The following is a 17212-nucleotide window of genomic DNA, read 5'->3' on the forward strand; positions in this document are numbered from 1 at the left end:
TCATGACCAGCTAACGATTTAAAAAAAACAAAAACGTATTCAAGTCTTCTATTTGTCCCTTATCTTGAATTGGACACATCTTTAATGGATGACTTGTTGATATTTTTTAATTAATGGAGCCCTCTATGATTTTTACATGCTGCTATGGTTTTGGTTATTGAGCTTAATCTTTGACAGGGCGTTGTTTGCTGCTAAGGTTGCTAGTTGTTTCTTGTGCTGTAGGTTTTTGTTCTACTTCCTCTTTTCGTCTGACCCATTCAAAATGATGGCAACAACGTAAGTAAAGATTTCAGAGTTTTGGAATAAATATATTATTATTATTGCAAAACTATTCTTCAAAACATATCTCCATGAAATCCACATTGAAGGTGCCAGAGTGCTTTCCCTAAAGAGAGGTTGTACAGGTTTATCATAGATGTCAATACAAAAATGCCCCAGGCATACCTGTATGTTTTGTCAAAGCCGGATGATTGGCTGAGGCAGAATCTGTTTACAATCGGAATCTGCAAGATGCCATTTTGCGACTGATCTCCCAGCGCCATTTTAAGTTACAACTCACGAGCTAAGTACAGATGGCAATGTTTTTGGTAATCCTTTTAGAAGCCATGACAAGCCCATTCTGGGAACAACCTTGCATAGAAAAATACCAAAACAACTAGAAAAACAGCTTCCTGAGAAAAGTAATTAGAAAAGACAATACACCAGTAACTGTGGGTGTTTTTGCATGTAAAGGGAGAGACCCCACATGTGGACAGGTGTAGCTGTGGCAATTGTAATATGGTCCAGACACTTGAATTTGACTGAATGAACAATGGTAAGAAATCTGCTTGAAAAGAACTGACACAGGGATCCTAATTAGGCAGGAGAAAGCTTTTAAACTCACTGTCAGACAGGATGGTACCAGCAATCGGCAGGGGGTCTCCACCCTGTTTGAGAGTGAAGCTCACTGCCCATAACACATTGCATTGCCGTTTAAAAATGTTAGTTAAGGGATGATATATATATATATATAAAAAATCCATCATAAATAGACTCACATGCACAAACACCGCACATGACGCACAGTTGCACTGTTAACATATCGCACATTAGCGAATGCATGATATCCTGCATGTGAACGCTGTTTATTAGCTTCATGCGTACGCATCTGCCACAAGTTAACTAGCGTCTTTTCCCAAACCCATAATACTTACACACTGCACACTCACGTAAAAGGTTCCATAGCTTCAAAGTGTAATATCCAGGGTTTATTCATTTATTGCTAATGTTGTGAAATAAAAGATTATTTGGTATGTAAGGTGAGAAGACCGCAACCTGCATTCTCAACTTATGAACAGTAGAGAGTTAAAACACTAAAATGTACTTTGTAAAATTAACAGCTTAGATTTGCATGCAGGGGGGATAGAGGAGACAATAGTCTGTCGGAGGCTGACCTGTGTCCATTTGACTCAACCTGTTAAATATCCTGTAACAGATGTACCCGCACTGGGAACCAATGAAACCATGCCAAACCTTTCTATTGTATTGCTTATCCCTGTAAGGGAATATATATATATGTGTGTTCTGACCCCAGTCTGGAGTCTTCATGCTGATGCTGTTGATGGAGGTTTCTTATGGATGCCGGTAACTGGTCCCAGTGCGCGTGCGTATGTATAACTGCACCTTGGGTCTGTATAATTTATTTGCGCTAAATTGTCTTTAGATCACAGCATGTAACCTACTGTTTTTATGTTGAATAATATACCTTGTGCTTTGGAAACACATTTTCAAGGTCTGAAGGCTTTTATTTTACTGTATGACTGTGTACGCAAATAGAAGGTATAGGCAGGTTTTAGAAGGTATAGGCAGGAGCGTATAGAGGTTTAAATTCAGTATCCTTAGTTTGAAATCAAAAATAACAATGGACAATATTGTCTACCCAGAACTAAACATATTCACTTTCTGATTACACTGCTGAGTGCGCGGGTCGATAGAAAATAGATTGCTTCATTATGGCCGCTGAATATCTCAAGTATTCAACCAAAATAATAAATATGTTACCTAAATATATGTGTGTATATATATATATATATATATATACATATATATAATTATATATATATATATATATATATATATATATATAACTATCCCCTTGATGAAGTCTGATTATTGAAGGACAAAATGCATTGGGCCTACTGTACCTGTACCCCTATTGATGGACAGATAAGCCCTTTTTTATTGATATCTTGTACGTGTGTTTTTTTTGCCATTTATGTCACTGTTAGATTAAAATTTTATTTTTTACCCTAAATCACTTGTGATTGTGATTTTATATGGAGCAAAATATGCTCCTAAAAAGGGTATATGATTAATATTTATTACATATACAGTGTTGAAAAACAGTACACACTATGTTGCATTTTTCTCTCTTTTATTTGCTGAAACCAATAAGGGTCATTTGACCGAAGATACAACTACCAGATAAGTTGTCATTTATCATTAACACGGGTGTATTTATATGTATATACTTCACAAATGTTCTAATTTCTAGACACATTTAGGCGCTTATACTTTCCACTATTAGTATGTGTATATATGTATATATATATATATGTGTGTGTGTGTGTGTGTATGTGTATATGTATATATAATTTTAATTGTTCGAATAAAGTTTATTAAATTACATGTATGCAGCATCATTTTTAAAACTGTTTCTTATCTTTCTGACCACCATCGCTAATGGTCGTTATTGGTCACAATACAGATGTGTCCTCCTACACCTTTGCTCTAATCACACCTAATAGCCCCGTGTGGCTTGCCATGAACTTTATGATTTAGACGTGGTATGCATCTTTATTATTACTATTTGCTTATTCGCCACTACATTGCAAGCACACAATGACCACTGGGAAGGGCAGTACTTGTACTTCTGTATGTGACTAAGGGCCAGATTCAATTAGATGCGAAAAGCCGTTTTCCGTGAAAAAGTGTCTCCGATTGCATCTTTTCGCCAGGTCGGAACCTACCTCCGTATTCAATTCCAACCGCTTCTCGCCTACACGGAAAGTCAATACATTGTAATAGGCGAAAAAGATTCGCCTGTGAATAGCAGGTGAAAAGAAGTGCAACATTTTTATTTAGGGGTGCAAAGGTGGGGAATCCTCTCAGAACCCATGGGACAGCCCCCCAAAGGACAACTGTGTCAAAAAATCCCTGGGGAAAACTTAAGAACACCCCAAAAAAGTACTTTCATTTTGGGTTTGAAAAAGCACAAATTGGAGGGACAAGTATAAAAACTAGCGAAATAGACTTCTTGGGGGTCTGAAAGGATGGGTCAGGTGTTTTAGGATTGCAGGTTCATGCAACAGGTGTGTTTTTCACATTTATTTTAAACTTCACTTTAGAGACTTTAAAATTTGCTAGCACCCATTTTCAATTATCCCAAATTTGACAGGACTACTTATTTTCACCAAAAAATACTGCTTAATGCCATTCTTCACCACTTGTGCAACGATGCTAATAAGAAGCTATTGAAACAACTTAAGTACCCCAGACAATTTTATTAGGACTGTTCGGACACATCTACGATGATCCCCAATGTTAGTGCATCTGTTTGGAGGATACAGGCTGGTTTCCCCAATTCTGACAGCACTTTCTGCCTGTTCTGAATTTGCCGCTTGCCGTTTTCGCGTGTTTTGCAATTGAATACGTGCACAATAAATTTCCGCGTCCAAAAGAACGGCAGGCTACACTTTATCGCGGGTGCAAAACTAATTGGATACAGCCCATAGTCGCAAATCTGTGTAAGAAAGGTTCTGATATGAGCAGCAGGAACCATTCCTTCCACCACATTTATGCTTAATCTGAGATTTTATACACTTTTTATACCAATGCCTTTGCAACTAAAGTGGTAACCTAGCGTCCCAGGTACACAGTGAGTGGCATGGTGTGGCTACGATGAGAATGAAAATGCAATATTTAGGAAAAAGTATGCTTCGCTACTTGTGGTGGAGCGTCCAAGTCGCACCAAGAATCTTGTGCCATATAACGAAAAGATGCTAGGTGTATAAGGATACATCTATATGTCTGGTAAATTAGCCAAGAGACACCTGCCCAAAAGGCACTTTATTCATTTCTTGGTTAGGTAGGGCGGCACTATCAAAATGAACGTCCTTCTTCGACCCCTATCTGAATTTTAAACTCTACTCCTTCCCCCCTCTCTTAACTTGGATGCTACTCTGACAATGTTGATTTATGTCATGATTATATCTTCAGATGTTATTGCTGTATTTGATGTACGACTTTTATAATGGTCTTCTTCAGACTTTGATATGTCTTGTTCAATCATCGTGCACTGTTGCTCTTGCAAAACAAAACAAAAAATATATATTTAATCCATCTTCACTTAAATAATTCCATGTATCTGCCAACTAAAGTAAATGCAGTTATTCCTGGACAAGATACAAAAATATATATATATTTATGCTTGACAAAGAGTTTTTGAGCATGAGCTAACTGTGCATTATTGTTGATAAATGAAGTTTTTCAGAATGTTTATCTGAAAGGTTACAGCCCTAAAGATTTATTACTTTTCTTGTCTAACATGGCTAAAGATCAGAAATTGGACATTTCCATGGAGGAGCCATAGCACTGGATGGGGTTGTAAGCCATAATCAGCCTGTTCCAAATAAATAACAATCACTAAATGGTTCAAAAAAATTTACTCTGAATATCTCAGTGCATTAAGTGATTTTCTGTTGTATCAAACCCTACGATGGTTACGTAATAGTTTCTATTTTATTGAACCAGCAGGATTTCAGCGAGATTGCCGCTGGTTAAGCCTTAGAAATGGTTGACCCTATAAATTTAGCACCAATCTCGCTAAAATACCACCAGTTCCGTAAAATCGGAAATCTATTATATTAGCCCCCATTACTCTAAATTCCAGACTGACTTCACTCATAACTTATATAATTTAATGCTCAAAATTTTGGTGATTTGTCACAGTGACCATTAGTATCATACATGTGGGGCAATCTTGAACCTCTGCTGCCTACATAAACTATAATATATATATATATATATATATATATATATATATATATATATATATATATATATATATATATATATGCTGTGTATGTACAAGCTGCTTTGTTCTACCAAACTTATCCATTGGGTATACCTACAGTAACATTCTCCGATTGGAAATATTAGAACGAATTGTCAACTAATTCCAATTTGTAGTGGAACTGCTCTCCGATGTTTTCATGGCACTATGCCATACCCAGAGCGGTCATTCATGTGAGATAATCCAGTCACAATACATAAATGGCCAGATGATATCGTAATCATGCAATCGCTCAGGTATCGGCTGCAAATCGGGCATTTAAATGTCTAAATCGACCAGCGATGCGCACTCCCGCTGGTCGTTTCCGACATCTATCATCGCCCGAACAAGACGGTTGCCCATGTTCGGGGATGAATGATGTGCATACACTGAACGCTCAGTGTATGCACATCAATCATGTCGTAATTGTGCCATTGTCCCCGCATCTACAAGTGGATGGGCACCTTTAGGAGAAGGGACTTCAGAGACAATAATATAAATAAAACATCTTTGTAGAGTTTATCTCATCATATACATAGATATCCACCTATATATAAAATTATTTAAATTAGATCAACAGTACGGGAAAATAAAAATAAATTGTCACTGCCATATCTGCTGTTGTTTTTTCTTCTATGCAAAAGGCCAATACACACTAGACGATTTCTAGTAAGTGTGTACCGACCTCACAAGCGACAGCACCCGGTGAAGTGCCGGCATCAGCATTCGGCAGCATGGCCCTTGCTAACGATGTCGCGATGGGTGATGTCGCTGATGACGCACAGGAGTGTGCATAGTCAGTGACATTAAGGGTACACACTAGACGATGTGCCTGATCGGACGACATATCGATTAGTGTGTACCCGGCATTACATAGGTGTCCGAAGTTGAGTATAATGTTAAATATTTGGTTGTTGTCTTCGACAGTATAACTCACACATTCAAGACAGCATTGCTTCAGGTTCTGATTTGCTGTCCCTATCATAAAATGTGGAGGAAAATAAACCTGCTGAAAATTAAGTTTTCTGCCTAGGCTCAGCTTTGAATTCTCAGTTTTGCAATTGTCAATATAATTTTTTTAAATTAGCTTTTTACTTGTAATTCCAATATTTAAATTAAGTAGTACTATTAATTAAATTGCATATTAGCATTTGAAAAGCCAGTAGATGCACTAACCTTTTTCCTCTCTATAGCACTTACCAAATCAGAAGTGTTCCATCAGACAAATTCCTGGCAATTAGCTGTTTTGCCCTCCTGGAACCTCTGTGTGATGCATGGGCTGCCTGGAGCCTCTGTGTGATGCACGGGCTGCCTGGAGCCTCTGGGTGGAAGTCCAGCTATATGAGTGTCACAGAAAATAGAATTTTTGAACTTACCATTAAATCCTTTTGTCTAATAGATTTGGAGGACACTACTAACCTTGGGGTATTGAGGGGGTGTAAAGCAAGATTTGGCACTCAAACTGTTACAACTTGTTTGTAATGTAGTTCCTTCCCTATATAACCCTTCCTTGCAATACAGTAGCTCCAGCTTGGGTCTTTACCACAATGTCCAGGAAGCTCTTGGTAACCTGGAAGATCTGGCTACAGAGCCCTGAAAATTAACAAAATGAGACGTAATCTGGTCAGAACACAACCAAGAGCCTCAAAGCTAAGCCTGACCAGACTGTGGCCCTCTCATTTTTTTACTTCTTAAGGATGCAGAAGAACAAAGTCAGACCAATGGCTCATATCATTAAGAGGGAATGTTACACAATACCGCTTTGCCAATTGGACAGAATAGAAAAAAAATAAAAAGATACAGGCAGCCATCTGTAATGAAACTGTCCTGCTAAGGCACTCAGAAAAAACGGAGGAGCTATTGCAAGTAGAGTTATATAGGGGAGGAGCTTATCACAAACAAGTTGTAGCAGTTTGAGCGCCCTCTATACGCCAAAGGTTAGTAGTGTTCCCCAAAGAGGATGTAAGAGAAGTACTCATATTGCTGAACTTTTGCCCACAATCTCCAGATGGCACACATTGTCACATAGCGGTTCTTAATGGTACAGAAAATTGCACCACCAGAAATATGCTTGCAGGGTCAGGAGGGCAACAGTGGATGATGGAGCCTGTCTAATCTTTAGGCTGCTCATCACCTCTACTTGTCACAATATAGGGTTTCTAAAAAAAAAAATAATGTTTTTTGTAACTTGTATAGAATGGCAGGAAATTAACAAAAATTACCTTTTTTATTTTTATTTACAGAGGACAGTCTCTACTCTCTCCTTTTGGAAATTAATTTAACTGGTTAACCAACTATAAGCACCAATCTATACTGAAGCATTAGCTTGTAGAAGGTACCTTGTATGTTGCATCCTTTAGGTAATTCCCCCTAATAGTGAAGGAACTGTTCCCTACACAATGCTATTAAAACAATATCCTCCATGTTAAGGTTGAGGTTCTAGGGATTAGCACAGTGATTCCCAACCTCGGTTCTCAAGGCAAACTAACAGTCCTGGTTTTAGTGATATCCAGGCTTAAGCACAGATGGTTAAATCATTAAGGTACTAATTAAGTCACCTGTGCTCAACTATGGCTATCCTTAAAACCTGAACTGTTAGTGTGCCTTGAGGACCGTGGTTGGGAACCCCTGGATTAGCATTTATACTTAGACGCTGATTCTGAGTTGCATGTAAAGTGGCTGATTTACTACAGATATGCGATGCGCGCATCGCGGCATAGTGCAGCTCTCGCAGGGCTGCAACTAGGTGTGGCCAGGGCCGCCAAGAGCCAAGGCGGGCCTTGGAAATAGGGGGTGTGGCCTAATCACGGGAGGCGTGGCCACGCCCCCTTGCTGAAAAATAAATAAATAAAAAAAGATTTGCTGCTCTGCGCGCCGGGGAGGGGGGCGCTCTGAGCCCCCTCAGCCCGGCGCAAAGCCAGGGGGGGTGCGATCAGTGCGATCGCTCCCCTGCACAGGCTTAGGAGACTGCTGTGGCTGCTGCTCAGCAGCCACGAGCAGTCTCCAACTGCAGCTCAGCACACGCTGTGTGCTGGGCTGCTGTGAGGGAGGGGGGGCGGCATCGGACCCGGGCCCCCGCCGGGCCCCTCAGGAAGCCCGGGCAATCTGTACCCGCTCCCCCCCCCCTCTCGGCACCCCTGGGTGTGGCTGGCATTCTCCCCATTGAAGTCTATGGTGTGTGCATGCATTAGCACGCCATAGACGGGGGCACACTAGTCGAGCCATCCATGCCAACGATGATGGCGGCTACATCTGTACCTTATGCCACTGCGAGCATCCATTCATCTGATGGAGGGGATAATTTGTGTGCAAGTGGCATTCCGTTCCACCCACTGATGTTACATTGGCTGCCGCAACATGATCATTAGTATCTGCACTTGCCCCATGCTAGGTGCAGAAGATACATCGGAATTAGGCGCCCCTTCCCCATACACATTAATCACACAGAGTTTTACATACACACTCATAACACTCCCATGAAACTTTCATAAAACTAACACATCAGTGCAATCACGTGTGAACACATAGTCACCGCCCAGTTGACGAAAAGACAGATAAGGGCGAATTGCGGCCAACTCAGAATAGGGAGGACATATGCAAAGATGTGTAAATTCGTATCTGCTGTATGCAAACACTCACCATTTGCGTCTGTGACCAGAGATCTGTGCAAATCAGAATCAGGCCCTTAGTATGGATTTTTTAAAACATTGCAATACTGACTGGTCCATGCAGCTCAATGTTTCTTCCAATATGTGACATTGTATGTACAGTATATTAATGTAATAAATTATCACATTTTATCAGATGAAATGTACCTTATCAAAGTGTTATTTCACTCTGCAAGTCTGCAAAAGGCAGATTAACTTCAGGTATAGGTACTTTATGCAAACGGTAGCTACAATTTTAATTGATGTAAAATTTAGGTTACCTGATTATACAGTATATACTGTATGAAAAAAGTTACTAGTACCCAGATAAAACCATACTTGCTGACTTTCTGGCTGCCCCCTCTGGTCGGCTCAACAAGGGGCATGGCAGTGGTATAGGTGGGCAGTGCGGAAGGGGCATGGTGGCGTGATTGCATCATCATGGCCCCGCCCACTACAATACAGTGTCGAGATCACAGGAATTGTAAATTGGGGGAGGCTACAATGAAGCGCAGATTGCGTCATCGGCCCCCCCTGGATCGCCCACTTGTGCTCGGTAAGCAGGCAAGGGTAAGGGGGGTTGTGGGCAAGTCCAGGGGGTTTGGGCAAGTGGCATGCTGGCTCTGGGAGACTTGACTACTCTTCTGGGTGGCCGGGGGCGCCTCACGATTTATAAGAGCCTCCTGGCCGTTCTGGGAGAGTAAGCAACTACAGTATGCTTTGGAATTAGCTAAAAGAATTAATTCTCCCTAAAAATACTGTAGTTGCGTACCCCTGAGTGCCACCAGGAAAATGCACTTCTCTTTCTGAGCTTGATTTTCTTTTTCCAGATACTCTTCCCAACCTATTTCAATTTAAGATTGTGATATCCACATGTTCTAATATTTAATGGGTCTAGATATATTGTAGATTACATTACGCAGTGGTTCAAAAATGGTTGTCGTGGGTTGGTGGTCCCTGACCAAATCAAATCATTTATGGTCAATATAATAGATAAAACCAGTGCTGGGGGCTGCAAAATATAAAACATATGCACCACCAGGAGCACAAACTCACCCTAAAAATGACAGGTCAGCACAATGTACTCAATTTAATAATTTTTCCAGAATTTCTCAATAAGAAACTTTTGGTCTAGGGGTGCCTTAAAAATACTGATTACTCTAGGGTACCATGATGCAAAAAAGTTTGGGAACCCCTGCATTATATTCTCCTTTACAAATCACGACTATAAATATATTGTGGCATTTTATCCTTTGTGTTCTTTACAAACTTTTGAATTTCAAACAGTTTTCAAAAGCTTTGTTACAATACTCAGATGCACTAACCATATTTGTACTGAGGAGGTAATGAAGGTCATTATGATGCTGACATCTGCCTGGGACTTTGATTTGGCTGAAATAATCATATGGTGTGCATGATAGGGTGGTAGATATACAAAAATGCAGTTCTGGAACTGCGCAATCGACGCTGCAGTCAATGGTACCTATAGAGACTCCCTACACGTCTCTTTGAAACGAAACAATACAAAAATATATATAGTTCTAGTTCTGCGCTGTCTATCTAATAAACAAAAGGAAAGATTCTTACATCTAAAACAATGGTAAGATGTCCAGTTGAAATATTCTCAAAGTTCAGTAGGTTTCAACCTTTGTTCATCCATTGAATGTATCTTTGGGTCGAAAACTCTCAAAAGAGAAGAAAAAAGAAAAATAGTGCAATATGTTTCACAAATAAAACACAAGTTATTATAAAAGTAATGCACTCACATTTTCATATAAAACAACAAACATATCGCATCACCAATCGGATGCACTCTCTAGGTAAGTTGTATAGGGAATACCGGTACGTCTTTGATGTAAACAGTGTGGGATAGAAGGTTCCGGATGCCAGCCACCACCTCACAAGATTCACCGTTCTCCCGATTTCAATGTCCCTAGAGTGTCCGTCCCACTTGCTTAACGAGTTTCGGATATAGTTAACCTTCGTCAGATAAGGACGAAATCGGGAGAACGGTGAATCTTGTGAGGTGGTGGCTGGCATCCGGAACCTTCTACCCCGCACTGTTTACATCAAAGACGTACCGGTATTCCCTATACAACTTACCTAGAGAGTGCATCCGATTGGTGATGCGATATGTTTGTTGTTTTATATGAAAATGTGAGTGCATTACTTTTGTAATAAAATGTGTTTTATTTGTGAAACATATTGCACTATTTTTCTTTTTTCTTCTCTTTTGAGAGTTTTCGACCCAAAGATACATTCAATGGATGAACAAAGGTTGAAACCTACTAAACTTTGAGAATATTTCAACTGGACATCTTACCATTGTTTTAGATGTAAGAATCTTTCCTTTTGTTTATTAGATAGACAGCGCTGGACTGGAACTCTAAATATTTTTGCATTGATAGGGTGCTAGGGAACTGCATACCAACAGAAATCTGCCAGTGGGGTCCAGACTCCAGATACAGTGGTGCGGAGACTGAAGTCGCCCAAACTGTGGAGGACACATACTTCCTTTGCTTTTTCCAACTTGGGTTTGAGAAACTCAGGTCCTATCTACATGCCTATGCTGCCTTGTTTGTAATTTTGCTCTCATCCAACCAACCTAACATAATGGTCCTTCAAGCAATCTATTCTTTATTGGATTGAGCATAAATATGTATAAACCTTAAGGCCAACACATGTTTTGACAGATGGGGGCATGTTGTCAGCAACAGTCACTGAAACAAAGAATACTGACACAGAACATGACGACAATATGGAATTACTGTACATACTTTTTCTTGAGTCGTCTGTCTTTCTCAGCTTGAGTGCCAAGTTTACTCAACCCCAGAGAGTCCTGTCCTCCTAGGTCAGTGTCCATGAAACCTCCTGTTGTCAATCAAGAATGAAATTAAAATTAGTAAAACACTTTATTAAGAATTGCATCCAAAGTAAAAAAGTATTTAAACAATATTTTATCCATATTATATAACTCCATTAAAGGTCATTAAAAAAATAAATTAAAAAATATATATATATATTTAAATATAAGGCAAAGTTTTCTAATCAAACTTATCATGACTATTTTAAATCACTGCTGAGAAAGGTCAACTAAAACTTTGCAAAATATCTGGATCTAATGGTAGTGAGGCATGCTGAACTTGTCATTTCTCTACACGCTGTGGGCCTGATCCACCCCCAGCTATAGCGAGCGGCCAGGAAGATGGTCGCGATGGTCAAGACCATCGCGACCATCGGGCTTGCGACGAGACCCTTGTGGTAGGGTCTCGTTGACGCAAGCTCAAGACTGCTTTCGGCTCTAACAGGGCTCTAACATTTTCATTGCGGCCCTCATCAATCCTTTCCTAGACCATGAATCCCGCATCTCCACGGTTACAGGTGGCCAATATCTAAGATCACATTCCATAGTATAGTCATGAGGAAGATCTATTGGTGGGCATGACTAGACGGGTCTTGTGTTAGGAGGCTTGAGTCTTTTAATCTCGACCACCGGTTCTGCTTCATGAACAACTTCGTCTTCGTGCAGAGAGCATTTGTCAGTTAGATCAGTGTCCATCTCCGTGTGAAATTCACAAGCAGACATTTGGGAAGCAGAGCTTATGCCATCATTCACACTTTCAGTATTCACACAGACACCGATACCGAGTTGAACTCACAGCACAATCGTTCTTCCTTTTCTTGTCTCTTTTGGAATCCTGACTTTTGCTTGTACATGTTGGCCATTTGTTATTTTTAAAAATGTCTAAAAACAATAATGTATAAACAACTGTTTTGGCTAGTCCCATTGGTTTGAAGAGAGAGGGGTGCGTACTTTGCCTTGGTTGCGATTCTGTATGTTGAGTAGGTCTGGTATGCTTGAGTGGAAAATGAGCAACAGTATATGGTCTAATACGGATTGGCCAAAAGATTAAATCGAGCATAGTGTATAGTATCTAAGGCAATAATGGAGTGACTTGATTCTGTATAGAGTGAGTTTCCGTTTATTAGATTGCTAAAAATGGATACAGTGCTCCAGGTAATCTAAATAAAATGTACATTACATTATCAATAATGTCCAGTGCGGGAAGACTGTTATCAGAGAGATTGTTAGCGAGATAAGCTGGCTCCCTTAGGGTGTTCCACTATACGTATTCCAAATAGTTGTGATTTCTCCCAGTGGCTTGTCAACAGTGTAGCGTCTGCAGTCACACACTGGGAATGGGATGTGTAAGATGACCCTTGCTTGGGAGGGCCTCTTCCCGTATGGTGTGCAAAATATCTGGGTCTCCCTCACCCTGAAGGTTGTCGCCAGGGTTTTGGATATCCATGTGTGTGTGTTGTGGCGGTGTCCTGCACTGTGCACTTACCAATAGGCTGCAGCAGCCATCATGGTGTGTGCATTCCGAATCTTCAATCCAGTTGGCTCTGCCCCTATGCTGGGGTAAACTTGCTCTGCACTCAGTGGTGGTTCTCTAGTGGTCATCCAGAATCTTCACAAGTCCTGCGGAATCTCCTGTATTTTGTGTGCTGAGGTCTGGAGGAGAGAGAACTTCCTCCAGGTAGTGGCAGTGACAGCAGCTGTGATGGTCGGTGGTCACGTGTCCTCTCATGAAGGTGTAACAACCCTGATGCTAGTGCGCTATTGGTCTGCTGTCTCTAGACTCCCACCCCACTGTCTCAAAACAAGCCTCAGCTGACTACAAGTGTGCCTGGCAACTGCTCCCTGACAGGACCATAGGCTTAAGCCTAATCAGCCTTATGAATAATACAGCCCTGGCTGCGAACCACTATGGAGCATTACTAATTGATAATAATCATAAATAAAGTACAGGACGTCATTGTATTTGCTTCTTATTTTTTAAGTTGTTTAATAAAAAAAAATGAGTTTGAAATAAATAGTTTAACATCAGTGAAAATGTAAGTATTTTCACTTGGGGTTTGGGTCAGGGGTGATTTGCATTGGTTGTGTCCTTAGGTTTGGTGGGCATAAAAGAAATAAATAAATACATAAATAAATTGGCTGTTGTATAATTTGATATTGGAAAAATCAGAACCAGATCAGTTAAGAAGGGTTTATAAGGGGTCAAACAAATGTACAGGGAGATACCAATGGATCTAGTTGGTTAATAGGAACATTATAATGCAATCAGAAGTAGTAAAGGAACCTTCAGTCAGTGAGAGACAATAGCTGGTAGCTCCAAAATATCACTGACTGCAGTTAAGGCTACACACATAAAAATTTACACAACAATAGATGAATACAATTTTCTTATTACAAATATAATGCTATATATTTATAAGTGCCCTATATAGTGCATCATGAAATGATCCAAAAGCAGCAAATAGCACATTGATATTTCATCTATTTTCCTAAGCAATTTTATGTTGCATATTTGGCTTCTGCATGCATATAACCCTGTTATATAAGGCTACAATTTGTTTATCAAACTGTGCTTTACTGCAGCTTCTCTGGTCAGTTATTTTAGACATTCCAACACAGAAGAGTAATAGCAGCTTAATATAGAGTTTTTACCACCTGTACCATTACTGGATTACAGTATACTATTTATGGTTACTGAGGAAAACATACAGAAAGTGTGAAGGAAAGAGAGAGCAAAGAAAAGAAAGAGCAAAAAAGAAAGAGAAAGAGGGAAAAAGAAAGAGAAAGAGAGAAAAAGAGCAAAAAACAAGAGAGAAAGCGCTAAAGAGAAAGAAAGCGAAAAAGAAAGAGCAACAAAAAGAAAGAAAGAGCGAAAAAGAAAGAGAAACAAAAAGAAAGAAAGAAAGAAAGAAAGAAAGAAAGAAAGAAAGAAAGAAAGAAAGAAAGAAAAAGAAAAGTATGGAAAGAAAGAAGGAAAAAAAGGAAAGGGCTCCATTTCTAATGTTCTGGAAAGCCCTTTATCACACTCCCCCTAAAGATAAGCAAGCTCTGTGAAAAGATTTTGTATCAACATAAGAAATCTTCATAAATACAGCCCAGAGAGAAAGTATAATTGTAGGTTAGAGAACGAGTTCGTACCCCTGTTACCCCTCTGACAAGCAGTGTGTAACTATAATGAGAGCAAACTTAGGCTACTTTTTCAAGCTGCACTCTTTGGAGAGAAGTGAGATGTAAGATAGAAATTTGTATGTATTTTAAAATTGATTTCTTTCTGCTAATTTAAAAATTGTCTGCATATACTTTATTACTAAATCTAATAATAATTTAAATGGGTGACATTTACATTGTCACTATATATCCCTTTCACATCTTAATGCCGGATGTGACCCGGCTGAGACCCCTTTCAGACTGGCGGCCCGACCCGGCTTTTTGCCGGGTCGATGTCGTCACCGCCTTCACATGCTGAGCCAGCGCTTGGAGATGAGATCATCTCCAAGTGCCGGCTCTTCTGATAGTTGTGAACGGGACCCGGGACGCATCGACCCAGGTTACCCGTTCACACTGCATCGTGAGCAGAGTTGAACCTGTGTTCAACCCTTCTCATGCTGGGTCACACCTGGGATGGACCTGTGAACAAAATCCCAGGTGCGACCTGGCATTCCGATGTGAAAGGGGTATAACTAGGCATACCCTAATACTCTGCAGTGCTGGATAGACTAATTGCATGGGGTCATGTTTCTCTAGATTTCCTAGATCTGGATGTCCAGAGTGTCGCTACAGCAAGCTGCAGTACCCTTTGGTGGTGAATGAATGCAGGAGCAGGATGGTAAAAGTAATAGCTAGTACCTCAAATATATGATTGGAATAAAATAGCAATACGTGCAGGGCTTAAAGTGGTCCTGGAGAGGTGGTGGAACTCATCATCCCCTACTCCCTACCCCACGCTAGGTGGAGCTACTCTGAGAGGCCAGAACAATGTGAAGAAATCCTGTTCTTTACAAACACACTGTTGTGTATAGGAAACTTTCAAGTGAATGGCTGGCGGCCACCTAGGCCCCCCGAAGCATTGGCGGCTGTGATGTGTGAAATACATTTTAGATTCTTTTTTTTTTAGCACTCCTGCCATCAGCTGAGTCTACAATGTTAGATCACTTAAAAAGAAAACAAAAATTATATATCTCACCGTCTGTTCAGCACCATTTTCCTGTGTTTCACAAGCATCAGCCCCCTACCCCCTGCAACTCACCAGCGTCATTCCCATGTCTTCAGCTTATCCCCTTGTGTCCTTCCAGCAGCTTCCGGCCTCTGTGTCCCCCACCATCAGCTCGCTGCCCCTGTGTCCCTCACCATCAGCTCCCTGCCTCTGTGTCCACCACCAGCAGCTCTCTGCTCCTGTGTCATCTCTCCCACCAGGAGCTCACCCCCCGATGTCCCACTAGCAGCAGCTCACTGTCCCTGTGTCTCCTCTCCCACCAGCAGCTTACCCCCATATCCCTCTATCCGTAGCTCCCTGCCCGTGTCTCCTCTACCACCAGCAGCTTATCCCCCCCATGTCTCTCTAGCAGCAGCTCATCTTCGTGCCTGCCCTGGTCCTTGCTCCTCTTTACAGCTTCTCAGTGCACTATGTAGCTGTGGTGATGGTATGACGTCACATACGCTGTGCCGCAAAAGGATCCGAAGGGCCACAAAGTGAGTGACAGAAGGGGCAGACCGTAGGCTGAGGAGGAGGAGGAACACGGAGCCGGAAGCCGAGGATGGGGAGGCGGCCACCGCCAGACAGAGTGGAACATGCGCTCGCTATTTTGTAAAGACGCCCCCTGGCCGTTCGCATCATACGGCATCTCCGCTATTTAAGAGATTAATCGAGTACATCGAAAGGCGTCTGAACTGCTCACAGTGCTTGTGGTAGGTTTTACTTCCCGCAATCACTGCGAGCAGTTCAGGCTAAAAGACAACCAAGTGACGTGGTCGATGACGCTGCTTGGTAATTATACACACCCATTAAACGCCCGTTTGGCACGCCTGCGTTCGGATCTCCACTCCCCGTTTTCAAGCACCTTCCCCTGTTACCACCCACAAACGCCTCATTCTATCACTCAAATTAGCAGGCCCTCGCTATTTTGTGAGTGCACGATTTCCGACCGCAATGACTGGTTGGCGCATGCGCATTACGACCCATACGCATGCGCAGATGTGCGAACATCGCTCGGAGCGAGCGAGCGGCCGCTTACGAGCGGCTCTGAATCAGGCCCTCAGTTCCCCTGAATACGTGGAACTAAATAGCTGATGTAAAATATACAAATAATAATGGAAAAATTAAAAAGGGAAGATAAGAGATGTGATGTCTTAGTAAAAGGAAAACAAAGGTAAAAAATAAGAACGTATAAAGTCCAAAGCTGTTTTATTAATATTTCAAGAGATGAAATCAATGAATTTAAATTGGTTACTTAAATTATGCTCTTGGTATGTACAAGCTGTCAGTCTTTCAGGAAAAATAATTATTGTTTGAGGAGCTGGGTAATAAATGTAAGTGTATAAGAATAATATGGGCCATACATCTAAGGCTCTGATTCCCCATTCTGCTGATTCGATTCACCAATTGTTGGCCAT

At 41.0% G+C, this 17212-nt stretch overlaps 1 protein-coding gene across 7 annotated transcripts in view; it reads right to left on the bottom strand.

Moving 5' to 3' along the window:
* The window catches only part of PPFIA2 (PPFI scaffold protein A2), a 452695-nt gene that overhangs the window by 51034 nt on the left and 384449 nt on the right, over window positions 1–17212 (bottom strand). For all 7 annotated transcript variants that reach the window (XM_088454381.1, XM_088454383.1, XM_088454384.1 and 4 more), the window contains one exon: window positions 11517–11610. In XM_088454381.1, coding sequence (XP_088310507.1) covers window positions 11517–11610 — 94 coding nt within the window. The remainder of the gene's footprint in view (window positions 1–11516; window positions 11611–17212) is intronic.

The sequence above is a fragment of the Taudactylus pleione genome, unplaced genomic scaffold (assembly GCF_031769625.1).
Source record: "Taudactylus pleione unplaced genomic scaffold, aTauple2 ptg000040l, whole genome shotgun sequence".
Classification (NCBI taxonomy): Eukaryota; Metazoa; Chordata; class Amphibia; order Anura; family Myobatrachidae; genus Taudactylus; species Taudactylus pleione.